The following is a 22084-nucleotide window of genomic DNA, read 5'->3' as shown; positions in this document are numbered from 1 at the left end:
GGCCGTCGTGATGGAGGCGACACGGCAGCATTTTGTTGTTAGGCGGTTTCCCAAACAAGGCCGGCAAGTCGAATGACGGGCATTATTCCGACAACATGCAGGAAGAGGTGAGAGAAGCGTCTCGGCAGCCCTTTGTCGTCCTTGATTCCCACGGCGTGCATCATTTCGAACGAGAATCAGGCAGAGTTGAGAGATGCCTTTCCGCAGCACCTCGTCGGCTGGCGGTTTGCCACACGTGGCCGGCCATTCGTTTGACGGGCATTATTCCAAACGAGATCCAGGCAGAGGTGAGAGAAGCGTCGCCGCAGCCCTTTGTCGTCCTCTTGTTTCCCACGCCTCGCCGGCCATCGGAGGTGATGGAAGCATCTCGGAAGCCATTTGTTGTCTTTTTGTTTCCCACAACTGGCCGGTCATCCGATGTGTGAGAAGCGTCTGCAGCCCTTTGTCGTCCTCTTGCATCCCACACCTCGCCGGCCATCAGAGGTGATGGAAGCATCTCGGCAGCCATCTGTTGTCTTTGTGTTTCCCACAACTGGCCGGTCATCAGATGTGAGAGAAGCGTCTCTGCAGCCCTTTGTTGTCCTTTCGTTTCTCACGCGTGGCCGGCCATGTGTACGACGTGCATTATTCGAAACAAGAGCCAGCCGGAGAATCGTCACTGTAGAACTTCGTCATCCTCCGCTTCGTCACACCTCGCCGGTCATCCGTACGGCGTGCGTTGTTTCAGACGAGAGCCAGCCAGAGGTGAGAGAAGGCGTCTCGGCAGCCCGTTGTTATCTGGCGGATTCTCACCCGAGGCCGGCCATTCGTACGGCGTGCATTATTCCAAACGAGAGCCAGGCAGAGGTGAGAGAAACGATTCTGCAGAGCCTCGTCGTACTGAAGTTTGCTATACGTGGCCATTCGTACGTGTACGGTGCGTTGTTTCCACGAGAGCGTTCGGAAGCAGTCGCGACTGTCTCTCTAATAGGCCATTTGCGCACAGGGTCTGGATACATGCGCACAAGGTACATCTGCACAGGGTTATCCCTACATCGGGGTATCTCTGCACCGGGGTATTTCTGCATCGGGGTATTTCTACATCGGGGTATTACTATATCGGGGTATTTTTGCACCGGGGTATTTCTACACTGGGGCATTTCAACAATGGGGTATTTCTACACTCGGGCATTTCTGCACCATGGAAGAAACTGTGTGCCTGTTGGTTTCGTTCTGGAGGACACTGGTAACAAGAGATCTCTTTAAATGATTCAATTTGGTGCAAAGGGAGGAGGAGGTTGCGCTGTCGTGTCCTGCTTATGCCTCAGTGAGTCGCAAGGCTGCGATTACGTAACCCAAGTCTAAGTCACTTTGCCCACGCTTGACTTGCCTTGGTCACCATATAACACAGTGTTGGTTCGGTTCTGGGGAAACTGGTAATAACAAGAGATCTCTTTCCATGATTCAATTTGGTACAAAGGGAGGAAAAAGGAGGTTGCGCTGTCGTCGTGTCCTGTGTATGCCCCAGTGAGTCGCGAGGCTGTGATTACGTAACCCAAGTCCAAGTCATGGTCACTTTATATTAAACACTGCCATTCTAACTGTAATGCAAATCAGACCCCATAAACAAGTGTATTTTGCATTGATATAACCTGACTACTCTGGTGGCATATCTGGATCTATTACCTTGGTCAATATATACTCCCCACCCCAAGTAAAGATGAAACCATCTTCAGCGGCCAATGTGTAATATCCAGGTCAACATCGCCAGAGCCCAGCGAGTTATGGAAGAAGCAAAAAAATAGAGTCAAGGGGTATCTTTCGGTTCGACGAAATGAAAAGCGGCAAAACCTACTTTAAGAAGATTAAGACAACATATCTTCAAGAGCATAAAGGCAAAACATCTTCAAGAGGATTGAGAGTCTCTGCACATGTTATCGTTGCAAGAAAAATAACAATCCTCGACCAAGAGCAGCATAGGATACGCAATGCGCAGTGTGAAGATTGTTCAAAATCCTTTCCGACATCTTCTCATACCGGCTACCCAACGTCACGCAGCTCGTATAGCAGGCCGACGTGCAAACTGCTTCATCAGTCATCACCTCGAATATATGAACCTTCTCCATGATTTGACCACGGCAACTGCTTGACCCCATCATGGAGACAACAAAGGAAACCTGTAGATGATGGGTTGATCGTTCCAAACCGGTTCAGAGCAGTGAATGGTCATGTCCCCAGCCAGCTCTATCGCACGAAGCCCATCCTCCTCCAGCTCTCCACGTAGCGTCGAATCACTCCTTCGCCCACGGGGCCGCACTCGGCCAGCGTCTTCGAATGCGCCCGCGCCTTGGTCGTGTCCAGCAGCAGCCCTCCGCACGACATGCGGACAAAGTTGTCCTCGAGAAACTCGACGAGCAAGAGGGCCGGGTTGTCGCCCTCCGGCCCTCCCGCCTGCCGTCCGTGCTTCCTCACCCGCCGCACCCAATCGTCCAACGCAATCACGTTCCCGCCGGGGATCCTCAGCGCCTCGGCGAGCACCGGCAGCGTCTTCTGCCACCGCTGTCGGACCGGGTTGTCGACGTGGTACGAGGCGTGAAGCGTCATCGCCTCCGGCAGCGTCGCGAGGTCGACGATGGTGCCGGCCACCGTGTCGACGGGCGTCCAGGACAGCAGCCCCTCGAGCTTCGGCAGCGCCTGCAGCGTCTGCGACGACTTGAGCAGGAACGCAAGGTGCTCCATCGTGTTCCAGTAGCCGCTCGTGCTCGAGCCCGCCACCTGTCCCGGCCGCACCGCCGTGGCCCGGAACCGATCGGGGTGCCGGTGCAGCGTCTCGTCGAGCATGCGCTCGCAGATGTGTTTGGCGTCGCCGTAGCCCGTCGGCAGCACCGACTCAATCGTCATGCGCTCCTCCGGAACCCTCGCCTGGCCGGTCCGGAGCGGCCAGTGGCCGACGGTGGCGATGGAGGAGACGAACAGAAAGGTCACCCTCTGCCCCGGTGGCCGACGGCCGGACGCCCTGCCCGCCGCCTCCAGCAGGCGGCCCATCATCCGCAGCTGCGGCTCGAACCGCTTGAGGGGCCACTTGGCGTTCATGAGCCACGCGTTGTGGATGATGTGCGTGGCATCGCTCACGACGGCATCGTAGTCGGCACCCGTCAGTCCCAGGTTGGCCTCGGACATGTCCGTCTCCAGCACGCGCAACTTTTCGAGCCCTTGCCGGCCCAGAACGATGCCCTTCTGCGCCAGCGACCGCATCTGCCGCTCCCGGGGGTCCAGCTTCCCGCGCCGGTTGAGGCAGATGATGCGAGCAACGTCGGAGCGGCCGGCGAGATTGGCGACAATGTGCGAGCCCAGGCTCCCCGTCGCCCCCGTCACGACCACGCACATGCCGCCCTTGTCGCGGTCCGGGGAACCCCCCGACGCGCCCCCCATCAGGGCGTCGGCGAACCCGTCGGTGAGCTGTCGAACGTACCTGTCAACGACGGCTTGCCGCGCGGCGAGGTCAGCGGAGAGACGTGGCCGGTCCGAGGGGGTTGGAATGCTCTCCCACCTTGGGCCGGATGCCATGGCAATGATCAACTTCTCGACCCTGTTCTCTGCCCTCTGGCCGTCTGTCCAATCCACCTGTCCGTACCCTACCGACTGCAGGTCCTCACGCCATCTCTCCTGGCCGGCCACGGCATGCGTCCGGCCGTCGTCGAAGAACCACCAGCCTTCGAACAGGCCAAAGATGAGATCGACCCAGTACATCCTGTCCGTCATCTCGAGCATGAGGAGGAAGCCGTCCGGGCGCAGCAGCTTGTGCATGTTGCCCGCCGAACCGCGTAGACTGTGCGTGGCGTGCACGGCGTTGCTGGCGATGACGACGTGCTGCGTTCCCTCGAGATCACGCTCCGGTGCCTTTTCTATGTCGTGCGTCCTGAACTTCATGAACGGGTACGATTTGCCAAACTTCTTCCGCGCCGCGGCCACAAACGACGGCGCGAGGTCCGTGAACGTGTACTCGACTGGCACCTCGAGGCTGGCCAGCAGAGGGACGAGCCAGCGCGTCGTGCCGCCCGTACCGGCTCCCATCTCGAGGATCTTGAGCGGCCCGTCGGCCCCATTGAGCCTCGCGGCGAGACGGCCCAGAAAGTCCTCCATCTGCTTGTAGAACATGCGGTTGAGAGGCCATTCGCCGTACAAGCCCGACACCAGCTCGCGTCCGTGGGCGTTTCCGAACACCAGCTTGATGCCGTCTGTTTTTCCGCGCAGAACCTGTGCCAGGTGAGAGCCGGTGTAGAACGTGAGCTTGTTCGCCGTGTCCTGGTCCGGGAACCGCTCCAGAAGTTCCTCGAGCACCTCCTTGCTGGACTGAGGAGGATAGGACACGGCCGTTCTCGTGATGACATTTTCGTCGACGATGATCAACTGGGCCTCCTCGTCCAACATATGGTAGAGGTACTCGACCAGACGGCCGTGTTCGCTCGCGTGGGAGATGCGTGGGAACTTTTGGCCCGCTTCCGCGTCGCGCAGGGGAACGCCCAGCTCTTCCAGAGCCTCGAGCGTGAGGGCGATGCACATTTTCGTCTGAAGAGGCATGACCGTGTCGACGTAGCCGGTCTGGCCGTACTCGACGATGCGTTCGTCGGTCAGCGCCTTGGTCTCGTTGAACGCCTCCATGACGACGTCCAAGGAGAGTTTCAACTCGCCATATTCCGAATCCGATTCCTGTTGCGGCGTCGAGATTTCGGTATGATTGTCCGACGAAACCACGGAGCTGTGGTCGTCGGACCTGTCGTCGCTGGACTCGGCCTCCTCCGACGATGCCAACGAAACGGTGTCCTCCGAGGAACCAGCGGCCGCACCCAACGCCCGCTTGACACAGCTGATGAGGCTGGGCATGTCCATCACCTCCATCAGCTCCGTCTCGGGCAGCGTGATTTTGAACGCCGCCTCGATCTCGTGCGCCATCTCCATTCCCATGAGCGAGTCGATGCCCAAGTCGGCAAGCCCACTGTCGTCCCTGATTTCGTGCAGTTCCAGGCCCGAAAGATCGGCCAGGATCGCCTTGACCTTTGGACCGACGTCCGGTCTGGCCGTCGACTGTTTGGCCGCACGGGGAGAGGACGCGGGCCGGGCCGACGGTGACGGTTGCGCCGCGCTCTCGACGGCTGCTTGCGAGTCCACCTCGGCGATCGCTGCCAGGGATGAGCATGGGGCGTGTTCGGGCCGGTTGGAAACGACGCCCGGAGTGAGTCGGGCAAGAAGTTTGCGCATCGTGGCCCTGGCGACCTTGACGAAGCTGATGCCGAGAATGGCCTCGACCAAGGACTTGGTCTCCGCATCGTAGATGAAAATGTCGGTCATGAAACCCTTCTCGGACAGCTGATGATGAGTCGCCAGCACGTGCACCGTCATCTCGGGCTTCCCATTGCTCGTCGGGGGGGTCGGCGAGCGGATCCAGCGCTCGATGCCGTTGGCGAGGAACATGTCCTCTGCCGCTTGGCCCGTCATGCAGTTCACCCATATGCCTCCGACCTGACAGATTGCCTCGGTCGAGAAGGCATCGTCCACGCCCGACGGACATCTGTTCCTCGTCACGTATCCTGCCGACTGGTTCCCCTGGCAGACGAGCTTCTGGAGCCCACGGTACTCATCGGAGTACTCGACAGTGTCGGAGAAGATTCCGTACAGGTTCCGGTGCGAGAGAATCTCATCGACGTCGCCGCTGTGCATCATTTCCTCGTAGCGTCGGTGACTCACGAGCCGCTCGAGCCGCGCAATCTCGAGTTTTACCGTGACATCGTCGGCAGCGCAAAAGTTGATCTTGCCCGTCGTGTGCACGACGGCTTGCCCCCCCTGCTTGGATGCCTCGGTGCTCAGCACTCGGAAATCCCACGAGAGGACCGCACCACGAGCCAGCTCTTCGATCTCGACGACGACCTGCCGCGCCGGGTTGACGCAGAGGGGTGCAAGGTTCTCCACCACATGAACCTGCGGCTCCAGTGTCTGGTCACGCAATTCTGGACGAAGGGTTCGAACCGACTCCATGACCAAGTTCAACTGCACAATGGAGGGACATATCGGTGCTGTGCGAGCGACGATGTGGCCGGCCACAAACTTGTCATACTGGCGAATACCGGTGTTGATCCTGAACCTCGCAAGCCGATGATTGTCCCCCTGATGGCCAAGGAAGGTCAGTAGAGTCTCGGGCAACTTCTCCACGTCGCCCTCGTTTGCTGCTGCTGCCGTCGAAACTGTCCCTTTTGCCGGTACTTTTAGATCGAGCCAGTGGCTCGTCTTGTCGAACTGATACGGCGGAAGAAACAGCGGCGTGTACGTGGGCGTTTGGGCGGCCTGATGAGCCCAAAAGTGCACGCTCAACCCAGACTTCCACAGGTTCAACGTGGAATCGGCCAAATTGTTCCAGCCGTTATCGCTCGTGATGTTGATGGGCTGGAAATGGGAGTCGCCGGGGTTTCCGAGCGCCCTGCTGGCCATCGAGGTGATGGTGGAACAGGAGCCGGCTTCGAGGAACACGGCCGACGGCAATCTTCTCGCCAGCCTCTGGACGGCATGGTTGAAAAAGACGGGTTGGCGCAGGTGGTCGGCGACGAACCTGGGCGTAAACTTTCCCTGCCACGGTGACTCGGTGGCACGCTCCATGGGGATGACGGGCTCGCGGAACGTCAGGTCGCGGGCGCAATCCTCGAGACGCTCCATCAGGGGCTCCACGAGGACCGAGTGAAAGGCATTCGTCACGTTGAGCTTCTTGGCCCGGATGGGCGTGGTGTTTGGCATCTTGTTCATGGCGGCCGCCACGCCGTCGATGGCGGAGTCGGGACCGGCAAGGGTGAAGCTCTTGGGACCGTTGTAGCAGGCAATCGTCACGGCCCCTTGGCCGCCTTCCTCTTGGTTGGCGTCGGCGAGGAGCTTTTCCACGTCGGCAATGTCGGCCTCGACGGCCATCATGGCTCCCTTTTCGGATCCCCAAGCATCCTGTATGATGGTCGCGCGGCCGACGACGAGCCTCAGCGAATCTTCCAACGACAGGACCTGAGAGACGCACAGCGCCGTGAGCTCGCCGAAGCTGTGCCCCATGACGGCGCTGGGTCGCAGGCCAGAATCCATCCAGCTCCGAGCGCAGGCGTACTGCATGGCAAAGAGAATCGTCTGAAGCTTGACGATGCTCTGGATGGGCTGCCGTTCGAAAATGCTCGGATATATGCTTCCATGCCCCAGCGAGCGTGTCACGGCGTCAACGGTGTCGAGGTGCCTCCGGAGAACAGCCACAGACTCGTACAGATGGCGGTCCAATCCGACATACGTCGAGATTTGGCCGCCGAAACAGAGGACCACCGGCCTCGCGGCAGGCCTCGCGGCCGAGGCGACCGAGTCGTGGCCGCTGCGGATTTTTTCGAGCTTCTGCATCAGGTCCCCCACGGAGTGCACGTTGAGCATGAGGCTTCGATCCAGCCCCCTGTTGCTCTGGCGAGCGAGGTTGAAGGCAATGTTGGCCAAGCTGCGATCCTCCCCGGGCCCGGCATCTCGCTCCATGAATTTGCCAAGGGCTTTGGCGTACCGCTGAAGGCAGCGTTCATCGAACCCGGCGAGCCAGATGGGATGCTTCGGGGGAGTGGCTGCCGCCGGAAGATGCCCGGCGGTGGGTTTGACGCGGGCGAGCGGTGACTCCGTGAGGATGATGGACGCGTTGGACCCGGACGCGCCGTAGTTGTTGACCAAGGCAGCCCTGAAGCCGGTCTCCCACGCCTTCGTGCTCGTCGGCACGGTCATTCTATCCGCCTCGACGGCGCCAATGGCAGGGTTGATGCTGGTGAAGCTAGCCTGCCGCGGCACGAGCCCCTTGTTGATCATCAGCAGCACCTTGATCATGGAGATGATGCCCGACGTGCATTCAATGTGGCCGACGAGACCCTTGACGGAGCTGACCAGCAGCGGCTTCCGGCGGATGGCCCCCCCAAACACCTGTCGAATGCTGTCGTACTCGGCCGGGTCTCCCACGGCCGTCCCCGTGCCGTGGGCCTCGACGACGGAGATCTGGTCGGGTCGAAGCCTGGCGTCCTTGGCGACGACGCGGAAGAGATCCGAAAGCGACGGGACGTTGGGTACGAATATGGGGGTGCAGTTCTGGTTCTGCTGGACGGCCGTGGCTGCCACGACGCCGAGGATCGGGTCCCCATCGGCCACGGCATCCGAGAGTCTCTTGAGGAAGACGGCTCCGACGCCCTCGCCACGGCAGTACCCGTCGGCCTTGGCATCGAAAGGCTTGCACTGGCCGGTGGTGCTGAGAAAGGAGGCGCCGGCGAGGTTCTGAAACCACAAGGGGCTCGTCATGACGTGGGTGCCGCCGGCGAGAGCGGCGTTGCATTCGCCGCCGATGATGGCGCGGCACGCTTGATGCACGGCGACGGCCGAGGAGGAGCAGGCGGTGTCGATGGTGAGACCGGGACCTGTCCATCCGAAGTGATGGCTGACCTTGCCGGCGACGAAGCCTTGCAGGTTGCCCGTCGCCGAGAAGGCGTTGGGTGGGTGGCAGGCCATGTTGCATTCGTAGTCGGAGGCGCACAAGCCGATGAAGCATCCAACACGCCTGTCCGGATCGGCCGAGTTGAAGTAGCCCGAATGCTCGACGGCCTGGTAGGCTATCTGGAGGAGCAACCGCTGCTGGGGGTCCATGGTGGCGCTCTCACGTGGGCTCTTCTTGAAGAACTTGTGGTCAAACTTGTCGGGCCCATCCACGAGGTTCGCGAACCATTTCCGCTTCGGATCGGTGTCTCGGAAGGGCGTCTCAAACTTGATGCGCTCCTTGGGCACCTCTCTGTGCTGCGATTTGGCGGCGCACAGGAGGTCCCAGAACTCTTCGAGATCATCGGCGCCGGCCACTTTGCATGACATTCCGACGACGGCAATGTCATTCTCCGAGATGGTTCGGTGGTGCTTTGCCATCGATGCCGTTGCGATGTCGGCGTCGGCGAGATGAACAAGCTGCCGGCCGAGGGACGGCAACTGCGAAGGCGGCACGCATCGCTCCGATCCGATGGAGATGAGAAGCATCTCCTCGTCGGCGAGACGTTCCCGGCGCATGCATGAGAAGGACTGGTGCCACCGGGGAGGGTCGGTCAGGATGGACTCGAGCGCGTGGCGATGCAGAGCTCCGTGAGCAAGCAGGTCTCCCTGATTGTTTGAGCGGGTTGGCAAAGGTACGGCCGACGCGTCGGGAAACTGAAACTCGGGGTTATCATCGCAAAACCGAAGCAGCGAGGGCATCAATAGACGGTGGGAGTCGGCGTGGAAACGACCGCGAAGACCAATCTCCGACGAGGTGACTCCAGCGGCTCTCAGTCGACGGTGCAGCTCTGCGAGCGCGGCCGGCTCCCCGGTGATGGTCGCGCGGTTCACGTCATAGTCGACGGATATATATGTCTGCGGTGGATGGGCTCGTCAGAACAGGCAAGGAAATCACGGGCGACTCGCCGACTCACGTGGGGAAACTCTCGCACGGTTTCGACAATGTCTTCTCGACTGTGACAGGAATTCCAAGCAACGCTCAGCGATGCTGCAACCGGTAGCTCCGAGGCGGTGTCTGTGTCCCGCTCATCGACGACCATTCCGACGAGCACGGCGAGCCGGATGGCGACGGCGCCGTAGACCTCAAAGTCATTCTTGTTGCTGGCACTCGAAGCGGCAAAGGCACTCAGAAGCCCCGTGCAGAGTCCGAGGGTTTCCCTGCCGTTTCTCGACGTCGCGAACAGGTCTACTCGGCCGTCCGTCTCGGCCGTCGTGCGGGTCAGGAACTCGGCATACTGGGTCAAATGAGATAGGACGACGAGTGGTATGAGCAGCTTGTTGGGAAGGGGGTAGGGTGTGTGAAGGGGTCGTCCGGTCGAGAAAGCATCGGCGAGATCCTCGAGTTCTCTCCGTCCCGTCTCGGATTGGAGGGTCGGAAGCGCCGATGTGATTTGGGCCCAAAGGAGCGGCAGCTGCGATATCGTCTCGGCCATCCACTCGTTCCCGGGGGTCCTGGCCACCGCCTTGCGGACGTGGGAGAGTTGGGCAGAGTCGAATGACAGGGCGAGGGGGCCGAACAAGAGGACGGCCGGCCCGGCGAGGGGGTGAAGGGGAGAGTCGGACGTCGTGGTCATGGTGGACATGGTTGACATGTCTCGACTTTCTCTGAATCCAGGGGCTGAGAGAAGGGGTGCAACAGACTTGTAGTTGATTGAGTTCCGTTGCTGCCTTGTCCGCGTCAAGCGACCGAGGGTGCGGGTTAAGTACTCTGGCCGAAACGACTCCAAGCGGCGGCGGTTACGAGGCAGTCAAGCCATGGAGGGAGATTGAAGGAGAGCGTCGCTGAGCAAACGGTCAGCACCCAGAAACGAAATGCCGACGTGGAGGCCGGCGAGCCCATGCCGCGCGGTCTGACAGACACCAACCCCCGATCCTGACCTCCAGGCTCCTGTGCAGGTTCGGAACATCTCGACAAGCCGACAGGCCGGCGTGAAAAGTACAGCCACGGATCATGGATGACAGGGAGAGACGGGACTCGCAGCGGCCCTCGGCAGCAAAAGGGTCAGGTCACGTTGGAGCTCATGGAGCCCCCCCCCCCCCCTCCTCCTCTTCCCTTTCCCTTCCCTTCCCCTTCCCTTCCCCTTCCCTTCCCCTCCCCCCCGGGTCGACGATGCGAAGGCGCGGGTGTCGATTTTCCCCGGGCCGGGGCGACCATGGTTGGGCCAGGAGCGGTTAACGGGGCGCGGCGTGGCCGTTCCCTGGTCATCGCTTCGGGACTTTGCAAAACTCCGAGGCTGAAATAGCGGCAAGGCTGCTCGTGGCTCGTTGGGCAACGGTTGGTGCGCTGCCCAAATTGTTCTCCCGGTAGAAGCGATGATGACGGTTCCTCGAGCATCGTCGCCTGATCATGGGTCGGTGCATCCATCGACACAGGGCAGCTAGCGCGAAATCGAACATGCAGAGGCGTGCGGTTGATTGTTTTCTTGTCGTCTCGTCCCTTTCAGCTTCGTGCTCGGGCCGCGCTCCTCTGTATTATATAGCACCCATGATGCCGCCGGCATGTTCACGGCCAACCTCTGCTCCTCGGCAACACGGCTCTCCCCGGCGGCGCAAGAACTAGCTCGAAATGACGATGAACACGTCGCCCATGGACCACCCCAGCGCTCCGGACGAGCAGGTTGAGATCGCCATCGTCGGCGGGGGCATCATCGGACTCGTGCTTACTGTGGGCCTGCTTCGCGTCGGCGCAAAGGTCAAAGTATACGAGCAGGCCCAGGGGTTCCGCGAGATCGGCGCGGGCATCGCCTTCACGGCCAACGCGATCCGCTGCATGCACCTCATCGATGGCGGCATTCCCGTGGCCTTGAGGTCGAGCGGATCCGTCGCCACGTCCAACGGGGGCGAGGAGGACCCCAACGACTACCTGCGCTGGATCGACGGCTTCGACCGGAAGCGCGGCGACGAGCCTCGCGGGCAGCGGCTCCTGTACAAGCTCGACGCAGGCTACCGAGGCTTCGAGGGCTGCCGGCGCGACCAGTTCCTCGAAGCGCTGGTCAAGATTGTGCCTCCGGACGTCGTCGAGCTCAAGAAACGACTGGAGAGCATCACCGACGGGGGGGGTGCAGACGAGAAGCTGCGTCTCGCCTTTGCCGACGGAACGACGGCCGAAGCAGACATTGGTGAGTTTCCGCGCCCGTCCGGGACGACGACGACGACGGCGGCTTCCGTGGGGACTCCCCGCGAGCATGGCCCGGTTCGGATTGGGGGGGGGGGGGGGGCAACGAGGCTGACGACGGGCCACGCAGTCATCGGCTGCGACGGCGTCAAGTCGCGCGTGAGGCGCATCCTCCTCGGCGAGGACCATCCGGCGTCACGGCCCAGCTACACGCACTGCGTGGCGTACCGGACGCTGATCCCCATGGAGCGGGCCGTCAAGGCGCTCGGTCGGTACAAGGCGACGAACCAGCACAACCACGTCGGGCCGGGGGCCAACCTGCTGCACTACCCCGTGGCGGGCAACAGCATGCTCAACGCCGTGGCCTTTGTCCGGGACCGTCGTCGATGGCCCGACGAGAGGCAGACCGTGGCCGAGGGGAGCAAGGCCGACGTCGAGGCCGCCTTTGAGGGCTGGTGCCCGGCCGTGCGCGAGCTCATCGACCTCTTCCCGGACACGCTCACCAAGTGGGGGATATTCGACCTCTGGGAGTATCCGGTGCCTCGCTACCACGGCCGAAGCATCTGCCTCGCCGGGGACGCAGCCCACGCCTCGAGCCCGCACCACGGCGCGGGCGCGTGCGTGGGCGTCGAGGATGCCCTGTGCCTCACGACGCTCGTCGAGGCCGTCGTCGCCGACATGCGAGGGCGACCGGAGACGAAGCGGGCGGCGCTCGACGCCGCGCTGACGACGTACGACGCCGTGAGACGCACGCGGAGCCAGTGGGTGGTGAACAGCAGCCGGCGCGTGTGCGACCTGCATCAGCAGCGGGAGTGGGCCGACGACGACAGGCTCGTCAAGGCCGAGACCTGCTTCGAGGAGATTCGGGATCGGTCGCTGAAGATTTGGCACTTTGAATACGAGGCCATGATGGACGAGGCCCTCGAGGGATACAAGAGGAGGCGAAGGTCGGTGAACAGCAACCGTGGCAAGAAGGCAGACGTATACTAGTCGACGGTCAGGTGATTCCCTCCCATCCAGTATTCCCTTGGCAAGAGCAGGTCAGGGGCAAGTGCCACCGACGACAGCCATCGACGATGGCGTAGCGCAGCCTACCCTGTAGGCCATGATGGGGAAGATGGAGAGTGATTATCGGTACTGCAGGGCTTTGAGGTCCATCAAATTAGGTAGATGCTCGGTCTTGCAGATTGGAATTGATGCCTCGTCGGGTACATGGATTTTCAACGGCTTGTTTCTACTGAATTACGTGAATGATAATAGTTGCACCTACTTTGATGATGGCGGATGCCGGGAGAAACTTGGACGGCTCTCGACAGTGGTGTATTATTGGCTCCCTCCATCCACTAATTTATGGCGTGCGGTGCTCTATACTCTGTAATTCTAGCAGGGTTGCCACACCTGTAGATACGGTACATGCTGTACTGTAGGCAGGTACAGTACTTAGTAAGTACCTAGTAGGTAAGTAGGTACAGTGGGGTGGCAAAAATGTCGATTCAATTTGTAGGGGTTGCACTACCAAACCTGAATCGTCACTTTTGTCCAGTGACTTACACATGTACAAGCGGACGTCGTCGTGCTGTGTTATGATGGTACCTGTCAACTACTAGTACGCAAGTCTACACAGCAAGACGGAGTACCAGTACTTTACGTGTACCGAAATGCTAGGTAGAACAAGCACGAAACGAACGCATGCCCAACAGCATGTCGACAGGCCAAGATATGGCCCAGAGATGGCCCAGTCGGGAGTCGGCACAGAGGCACGTTCTTGGCCCCGATGCACCAAGCATGGACACGTACAGTACAGCAGAGTACGATGCAGGAAGCGTAGAGTACAACAGTACAGTTCGATATAGGTACGGACGGCGCGGTACTGGTACGGTACACTTATATTGTGAGCCAACGTGCATTCAGGTGCCTGTTGATCAGGGGAAGCGTACATGGACGGCCTCAGCCACCACGAATGGAACAACAGACTGCATTGCACTTCCATGCGCCACAGTGTATCTACTCTGTAGGTATCAAGGGAGCGGCGTGCAAAGGCGTCCTCAGGCATCATGAAGGGAGCAGCAGTGCTCTGTAGATATATATTCATCAGGCCAAGGCAGCCTCGGGCATCACGAAGGGATCAGCAGTGCTCTGTAGATATATATTCATCAGGTCAAGGCAGCCTCAGGCATCATGAAGGGAGCAGCAGTACGTACACTTGCATGAGCCACAGCGCATCTACATGCAAGTGCTGTAGATGCACACATTCATCAGGTCAAGGCAGCCTCAGGCATCACAAACTGAGTGGCAGTACATTTGCATGAGCCACAGAGCATCTACATATAAGTTCTGTAGATACATATTCATCAGGCCAAGGCAGCCTCAGGCATCACGAACGGCAGCCTCAGGCATTATGAAGAGAGCAGCAGTACACTTGCATGAGCCACAGTGCATCTGCATGTAGTAATAGATGCCTGTTCATCAGGGAAGCGTCCAACGCAGCCTCAGGCATCACAACCGGAGCAGCAGACCGCTCCCCAAGTCATCCTCTCCCCCGCCGTCATCTCATCAACAACAACATGTCAGGCAGCGGCCGTCGACCGGAATCTACTCGACACCGGCTGCGGCTCGCATGGCATGCCCGGCGAGGGCGTTCCGCTCCCCAAAAGAGGGCCCTCGTGGATGCTGACGATTGACATCAGAGTCAGCAGCCGCCTGTCCCTTCCCGTGGGCACCCCTGACTCACCGCCGAGGCCGGCAAGACGTCCGGAAGAATGCAAAGGACGGGTAGGAAACACGAAGAGGACGCGGCCAACATGGAACAGACCACGCCACGGCTTGGTGGGATTGCAGGCCCGACAGCGTACATCTCGGGGAGTACGCGGCTGCAGGTGAGACGATACCACATGGCATGTGGCAGCCCCCCATCCGAGGTCGCCCTCGGGGCAACCCTCTCGACTCCCTCCTGGGCGCCTAAGCTTCTCGGTACGGCCATGGCGTGAAGTGACCCGAGATGCTCGCCACGGGCGGCGAGGCGAATGACGCGAGAGCACACGAGCCTCCGATCGAGGAGGCCGATCGGCACCACGTGAAGTTCGGCGTCGGGGCTACACGCACAAGCGAGTACGGGTAAGCCCCTCGAGTCTCGGCCAAATAAACGTACCGGCCGACCTGAATGGTGGCGGCGACGAGGCCGTTCTGGAAGGTCATGCCTAGCCTACCTACGCGATGCCGGAACTGCCACGAGCCGCCAACCTCGCGCCATCCACCCGCACGCACAACCTTTGGCCTCGAGACGTCGCATCTGGTCCTTGCGGCCCAAGACGTGAGCCCGCCGTGCGCGTGCTCCGTGTCCGCTCATCCATGGCGCGGCCGATTGGCCCCCGAGGAACAAAGGTCTCGCAGCCACGAGTCGAGAGCCGATCCCGGCATCGGAACCGGGCACCGTCGCCATGGAGGGGACGCGGCGCATCGGGGGGACACGGCACATTGAGGGGACACGGCACATTGAGAGGACACGGCACATTGAGAGGATCCGGCACATTGAGAGGACACGGCACATTGAGAGGACGCGGCACATTGAGAGGACGCGGCACATTGAGAGGACACGGCACATTGAGGGGACACGCACATCGAGGGGACACGGCACACCAACGAGACGCGATTGATTCTGGAATCTGGTCCGATTCTCAAGGCACTCGACTCCTCTAAAGGCTCTCGACGGTTCTCATGACACTCATCGACTCCAAAGGCACTCGACGACATACAAGGCACTCGACGACTCTACCAGGGATAGCTGTACAGCCCCTTTCCCATGTTGTTAAAATTCACCAAGCTGCGCATCAAGTCTGTAACAATGGCCAGCTTCTTGTCCGTAGATTTGTCCAGCCCGTTTTGCGCAGCCAGCAGCTCTGCGCACAAGGACAGCGGGATCGGCGTGAGTGGATGCACCTGGTGGCTCGTTCAGGCCGGGCCTTGGGGGCGGCGGCGGCAGGGCGCTGCGGGGCGTCACGTACCTTGAACCAGTTCAGCTGCGCGAGCTTGGCCGTCAAGCCGACGACATCCTCGGCGGCCGACGAGGACCTCGCTGCGTGATCCGACGCGACGAAGCCGTTTTCCGATGCCGGTGCCATGGCGCGCTCCATGGTCTGGGAAAAGAAGAGAATCGTGGTCCGCCACATCATGCCGACAAACATGAGCATCGGGTCCGCCTCCTGCAGGGCGAGGCCGTACTTGAGGGTGAAGGCCTCCATGCGCTGCGTCAGGACGGCATCGAAGCCTCGGTGGCGGTACCAAAAGTCTTCCGACACCTTGGGGTGCTTGGTCGCGAGGTGCTGGTACGACAAGGCGCGACCCGTCAGCGTGGCCATGACGATGCACTCGGTGAACGGAGACGTCGCGCTCGCGTCGTGGGAGGCGACGGCCTCGCCGAGGTAACCCACGAGGACGGGCTCGTCGTTTTGAAAGGCCGTCTCGGGTGCCGGGAGTCGCACGACGGTCTGGGGGTTCGGCGTTGACGAGCGTCAGCGCGAGACGGCACACGCCGCGAGCGTCCGGGGGGGGAGGGGGCCCGGGGGGACCCGTCAGATCGGACGTTACCTGCTCGTCAAAGGTCAAGGGAGAGCCGCTTCGGAGGCTCACGAGCCTGTCGAGGCAGTAGGCCATCCAGTAGGTCCGGCGCCTCTGCTCCGCCTCGATCCACTGTGCCGGCGCGACGACGGCGTCGAGGCCGTCGACGTCTCGGAACCAGTCGAGCTGGATGAGGCGGAACGCGCGGCCGGCGCTCAACCAGCCGCGGCGAAAATCGACAAAGATGAACTCGTGGATGGCGAGCAGGAGCCAGGCCTGGATGTGCTCGAGCTCCGTCGGCGCCGCGGGCCTCCCCTTGGCCTCCTCCTCGAGCTCCTCCATGAGGCGACGCGCCTCGCGATAGAGGGAGCCGCCGACGTTCTGATAGTGGGCCGACGCCGACGACGCCGAGGTCCACAGCGTGTACTGCAGGCACAGCCGCGCCTTTGCCTTTCGAGGCTGCCGCGCCCAGGCCGAGTACCGTCCCTCGTGGACGATGGGCGTGAAGGCGTGCATGCGGTCAAAGTACAGTTGATCCCTGCGGCGAGCCCGTCAGCGCCGTCCATGCTCCGGCCCGCCGTCCTTTGCGAGCGTCCCGCGGCCTTTGGAATCGTCACCGCGTCGGATCAGACCTACATACAACTCTGCTTGCATCAAGCTGGATATGCAGGGGGTGCCCGGCCCGTTCAAGCCGGGGCCTTCGGCCGTGCCGGGGCTCGAGCTCGACCCCGCCGACGACAGAGGCTCGTCGCCGTGGCCGTCAAAGGCCGGAAGCGGCGAGGCCGAGTGGGCCGTCTCGGCTCCGTCGAGCTGGCTCTCCGTCGACGACTCGAACGGCGGACAGGCGATGCTCGTCATGCGGCCGAGGTCGTGGAGCAGCGTCTCGGCGTCGGCGACGGGAAAGTCCCACGACATGCCGTCGTGGACGGGGAAGAGGCCGTCGGACCAGCTCTCGTCGTAGGGAGACACGACCTTGTCGCCGCCCGCCTGCTGCTGCAGCATGGCGCCCTCGAGAGCGCCCTCGAGAGCGGCTGCGTGGCCGTCGAGCCGGCCGGTTAGCGGGTCGAGGGCCTGCGGCTGCGCGCGGGGGCTTGGGAACTTGCCGATGCGCGCCTGCATGGCCTTGAGATAGCCTCGCTTGGGACCCCTCGGCGCTCGATTCGTCGTGATCTGGCACGTCGCCCCCGCCGCCGAGCACATGCCGCACTGGGGCTGCTGCCGATCACACCGCAGCTTGCGTCTCCGGCATTCCTCGCAGGCGCCGCCGGGCCGCTGCCGCTGGAGCGAGATGGGCTCCGGGTCGGCCTGCCGAGACATGCTATGGCGATGGATGCGATGCGAAGCGATGGTGTTCTACGACCCGACCGAGAGGACAGAGTGGCACGCCCGGGCATGCGTACCGCCGCGGCGCTTTCGGGAGGCGAGGGCAGGTTGGATGCTTGGTCTCCAGGTAGGCTCTGTGCCACTCAGCGCTCCGTTCGTCGTGCCGAGGACATGGCCGGCCTGCTGGTAGGGGATGCCTGGCCGGCCGACGAGACTGCTCACCTTGGCATTCATCACAAAACACCAGCGGCACGCGATACCACCAGCAGTTGCGAACGGTGAGTAAGCCGTTTTCTTGGCCGACGGTACATATATACGACGAGGCAGGGCATTCGTCATCCATCGCACCTCGTCGGCGACGAACCGGGCGTCTCGTAACGGCAACTCGTCGCCATGCTTACGCCTGGCCGGTGCAATCGTCTCGCCGTCGGCCAGCTGAACGTCGATGGTATCGTGCGTCAGACCGGCAATGCCGTACCCTGTACTTTGGTCCTCCCGGGAGCCTCAGGCACGCCGTGCGCCTCGATGCCCTCGTGGCTTCAGCCGCGATGCGACGCTGCCATACGACCTTCCCCATTGGTCCGTCCATGGCTGAGGCGCAACCATATCGAGTGGCACGACGATAAGCCGTGAGGAAGCTGCGACCGCCATGGTTGGTCGTGCCTGCCCTGCTCTGCCCTTGCCCAGCCTGTGCGCCCCGGCCGTCGTTTGAGGGTCGTTCCTGCGCCGCACGGCCTGTCGTGCATCGTGCCTGCACCTTGGACAGACGGACATGTACTTGCACCATGTACGCGTTCACGCCAGAACCTCTTTCTCGTGGCAAGTGCCACCCGGGCAATGATGCCGTGGCAGATGCCGTGGAAGATGCGTGGCGAATAAGACGGAAGGGAGCGACGATGGTTGTTGCCCCTTTGGTCGCGCCGACATCATCGGCAGTTCCATCTTCGAGGCAGGCGCAACCCATGGGCCACCATCGTTGGCCACCTGCCCGCATTCGATCGGCGCCTCAGGCACACCGTGGCCAAGAGGCCAGCAGGAAAGGGTGGCGAATGACGCTGCTCGTTGAAACTGGCAGAACGCATACTATCCTGTCCATGAGGCATGATGTGCAGCACCAACACGGCACCACCACAGAGTCCTCGCGATCCGCTTGGGGCACGAGGTATAAGTTCACTCCGACCCCATGCTTCTCATCCCATGCCAGCGAGGGCCGGCTCCGTGAACCGCCGCTTCATGGTGGGCGACGGTGGCGGTTGTCTCGGCCCAGACCGCCGATCACGTCTCGTTGCCATTTTTGGCTCTCGTCTCGGCAGCGTCTGGCCGCATCGATACATGCGGCATTTTCCGAGTTTCCTCTTCGGTGTCCTCGTCGTCCGTTACTGGCCTTGTTCGTCCCGGACGGTACGTTGCCGCCCGAGAGAGTCCGCGGATGGGCCCTCGTCGTCGGCACATGCGAAGCTCTGACCCAACGTCCAAGACAGCCTTGGTAGCCTCGTGCCCCCTCTCGCATTCGTTCGTTGGCATCTTTCCGTCGGCGGCGGACGACTATCAAAATCTGCATGCGTGGAACTCGGCACACGAAAAGGGCTGCATCTGCTGGAGGCTGCATCTGCTGGAGCCTCGGGTCGTCATCCCCCAGGATCAGCGTGTATCGCGACTCGCGGCTCGCGAGCACGTGTGCGTGCGTCTTGGGTGATGAGGTGAGCAGTTCATCGTTCCACCCAACCATCGATCCTCATCAATCCATCCAACCATCGATCCTCATCAATCCATGATCGAACCAAAGAGTGGTAGGCGTGGTAGGCTGGCTCTCTCACCAGCACCTGCTAATACCATGTCCAACCACTCGGCACATCTGACGAGCCGTGCTCCGGCCACCCCTGGCGTATCTGGATACGTCATGCCATCATGGCCGTTTCGGAGTATGTGCAAGACACCAAGCGCCCGGGCCGGAGAAACATGGGACCTGGGATCTCGGACCTCGCCCATTTCACTTCGATTCGCCGTCCGGAATGCACACGGGCGCCTCCGACGACATGGCCAAGGTGCCGTCGTGGTTGATGCGAGATGGTGCAAGTGGAAGACTCAAAAGCGCACCACCATCGCGCACTTTGTGGCCCAAAAACAGTACGCCGCAACGGAACCAACCACGCTCGTCGACGCCGTTGTTTTCTTCCTCGGCCAAATCTTGGTGTCGTCTGCCCTTGAACGGATTCGAAACTGCCATTTCTCGTGGCCATGTCAGCTCCGACAATGACCAACGCTGCCGCCTTTCTCACGGCCGCCAAATCCAACCCCTTTGAAGTGAGAGCCAGCCCGACTTGGACGGCGGGTGAGGGTGAAGTTCTTGTCAAGAACCATGTCGTGGCCATCAACCCGGTGGATGGAAACTTGCAATATACCGCCTTCTTTCCGCTCAAGTATCCCGCCATCCTGGGCCAAGACGTCGCCGGTGAAGTCGTTGCCGTCGGTCCCCACGTCACTCGCTTCCGGACAGGCGATCGAGTCGTCGGTCACGCCGTCGGCATGGCCACCGGTCGGCACGAGGACGCGGCATTCCAGAATTACACCATCCTGCAGACCAACATGTGCAGTCCTATCCCGGCCAGCATGCCCTATGAGGTGGCCGCCGTGCTTCCGCTGGGTCTGTCCACGGCCGCCTCCGGCTTGTTCCGGCAGGACTTTCTCAACCTCCAGCTGCCTTCGGTGCCGGCAAAAGAGCAGGCGGGAAAGACGATTCTGGTCTGGGGCGGAGCATCCAGCGTGGGCAGCAATGCCAGTGAGTTCTCCTCCCCGATGCCTGGTTCCCGCTCCCCATCGGCGCGCTCGACGATTTCACGTGCGACGCAGGAGGGGAAAGGCATGAAAAGAAAAAGCATTGGCCGCTGACGCCAATTGCCTCAGTCCAACTTTGCGTCGCCGCCGGGTACGAGGTCATCACCACGGCCTCCGCTCGAAACTTTGACTACGTCAGAAAGCTTGGTGCCGCCCAAGTGTTTGACTATGCAAGCCCAACGGTCCACGAGGACTTGCTCAACGCCTTCAAGCACAAGACCTTGGCCGGTGTGTTGGATTCCATCGGACCGCCTGCCTGGGCCATCTGCCTCGATGTCGCACTGGTAAGCAGCCGTGGCTTCGTCGAGTCAAATCGTCGCCCGTCATTCATTTCTCCTTGTCGCCGTCGAGGCACACGCCGAGGAGCCCCGCGGCAGACGCATCGCTTCTGCTTCTTGCCTCGACCTTCTTCCCGACACTCTGCTGCGGAGTGCTGACGTCGCCTTTGCCTAGAAAACGCCTGGAAACAAGTTTGTCGCCACGACGAAGCGAGGGTTCCCCGACCCTCCAGAGGGCGTCCGCATCCAGGCCGTGTTCGGCACCGTCATCAAGGATGACCATGTTTCCCACGCCGTATACGGGGACTTCTTGCCAAGGGCGTTGGACACGGGCTCGTATGTCCCTTCGCCCGAGCCGTTGGTCGCGGGACACGGGCTCGAGAGCCTGCAGGCCGCTGTTGATCTCCATCGACAGGGGGTCTCGGCGAGAAAGATTGTCGTGCGCCTGTAGTCGACGTTGTCGGCCGCAAGAATCGCATCTCGAGCGGTTCCGAACACGGCCCCGGCCATGATTCGTCAGACGCCACATTGTCCCGGGTCGCGGTTGGAAATGAGCCAAGACGAGGCTTGCGCAGCCCGTCGGCGCGGCAAAGGAGGGTCTTCGGCTCGGCGTCTGACGAGCGGACGGCGGCGGGCATGTGTGAGCACTTATTGGCAGCAGGTGGCGACGGCGAGAGAGGTTCAAGCGAGCAATGCAATTCGTTCCCGCGGCCCGATTCTCGGTACCGTCCCGAACGGGGTGCTCGTCGTGAAACCTGCGGCATTCAACGCACCCGCACATGCATGAGAAAGCCGAGACATCTCGCCCCCTCTCCGTGCCGCGAAAGGCCCCGACGGCCGCGAGAGGCCCCGACGGCCAAGACTGCGGCTCCGACGTGACCGTCCGGCACATGGCGACAGATCTATCTCTCGGTCCATTCGCCAGAGGCAGCACAGCACGGCCCGTCTTACGTGTCAGGAGTCCACCTTCCTACCCAAAGTTCGCCGCGCCTCGAGCTGGTTCGGGCGCCTCTCCCGGTCGGCCGTCCGCCGCTGGGGTCCGGACGGCCGAGACGGGCGATACAAAGGTCACCAAGATCTCATCAGACGTCCGAAATCAGCTCTGTCGTTCCGTCTTCGTCCCATCAATCGCCCCCAAGGGCCGACGCCAGCAGGGACGGGACGGCTCCACACGCACCGGCGGGGCGGACGCGGGGAAGAAGCCGCAACGGTTCGGTGCTAGAATGGAAATGGCAGGTCTGCGTGTCGGTGGGATCGAAAGGATCTCGAGTCCACGCAGGCCGAACGCTTCATTGGCCGCTCCATCGGTAGGCGCATCCGAATCTACGACCTAGATTCACTGACGATTCCTAGCGGACGGGTCAGATTGACCCCCCCCCCCCCCTCCCCCCCCTATCCGCCCCCCTGTCCCGGCTCCCATCACGGCGCG

General features: G+C 61.5%; 6 protein-coding genes across 6 annotated transcripts; 3 read left to right on the top strand and 3 right to left on the bottom strand.

The window, feature by feature from the left end:
- Positions 1 to 2223: 2223 nt before the first annotated feature.
- DCS_05930 (polyketide synthase) lies at positions 2224 to 10124 on the bottom strand (the record flags this gene model as incomplete). Its single annotated transcript, XM_040803229.1, has 2 exons — positions 2224 to 9405; positions 9465 to 10124. 2 exons carry the CDS (start codon positions 10122 to 10124, stop codon positions 2224 to 2226), a joined length of 7842 nt encoding a protein of 2613 aa, XP_040653333.1.
- Positions 10125 to 11116: 992 nt separating this feature from the next.
- Positions 11117 to 12655, top strand: DCS_05929 (uncharacterized protein; the record flags this gene model as incomplete). Its single annotated transcript, XM_040803228.1, has 2 exons — positions 11117 to 11669; positions 11796 to 12655. 2 exons carry the CDS (start codon positions 11117 to 11119, stop codon positions 12653 to 12655), a joined length of 1413 nt encoding a protein of 470 aa, XP_040653332.1.
- A 1602-nt stretch (positions 12656 to 14257) lies between these two features.
- On the bottom strand, positions 14258 to 15104 carry DCS_05928 (uncharacterized protein; the record flags this gene model as incomplete). The annotated part of the gene is made up of 4 exons (XM_040803227.1): positions 14258 to 14335; positions 14397 to 14757; positions 14814 to 14871; positions 14930 to 15104. 4 exons carry the CDS (start codon positions 15102 to 15104, stop codon positions 14258 to 14260), a joined length of 672 nt encoding a protein of 223 aa, XP_040653331.1.
- Positions 15105 to 15433: 329 nt separating this feature from the next.
- DCS_05927 (uncharacterized protein) lies at positions 15434 to 18536 on the bottom strand (the record flags this gene model as incomplete). Its single annotated transcript, XM_040803226.1, has 6 exons — positions 15434 to 15601; positions 15667 to 16149; positions 16250 to 16757; positions 16860 to 17537; positions 17577 to 17977; positions 18021 to 18536. The coding sequence occupies 6 exons, from the start codon at positions 18534 to 18536 to the stop codon at positions 15434 to 15436; spliced, it is 2754 nt and encodes a 917-aa protein (XP_040653330.1).
- A 1244-nt stretch (positions 18537 to 19780) lies between these two features.
- Positions 19781 to 21106, top strand: DCS_05926 (uncharacterized protein; the record flags this gene model as incomplete). Its single annotated transcript, XM_040803225.1, has 3 exons — positions 19781 to 20321; positions 20447 to 20661; positions 20831 to 21106. The coding sequence occupies 3 exons, from the start codon at positions 19781 to 19783 to the stop codon at positions 21104 to 21106; spliced, it is 1032 nt and encodes a 343-aa protein (XP_040653329.1).
- Positions 21107 to 21434: 328 nt separating this feature from the next.
- Positions 21435 to 21989, top strand: DCS_05925 (uncharacterized protein; the record flags this gene model as incomplete). Its single annotated transcript, XM_040803224.1, has 1 exon — positions 21435 to 21989. One exon carries the CDS (start codon positions 21435 to 21437, stop codon positions 21987 to 21989), a length of 555 nt encoding a protein of 184 aa, XP_040653328.1.
- Positions 21990 to 22084: the final 95 nt, after the last annotated feature.

Source organism: Drechmeria coniospora, chromosome 03 (assembly GCF_001625195.1).
Source record: "Drechmeria coniospora strain ARSEF 6962 chromosome 03, whole genome shotgun sequence".
Taxonomy (NCBI): domain Eukaryota; kingdom Fungi; phylum Ascomycota; class Sordariomycetes; order Hypocreales; family Ophiocordycipitaceae; genus Drechmeria; species Drechmeria coniospora.
Note: the sequence above shows the minus strand (reverse complement) of the source record. Positions and strands in the feature narration are given on the sequence as shown.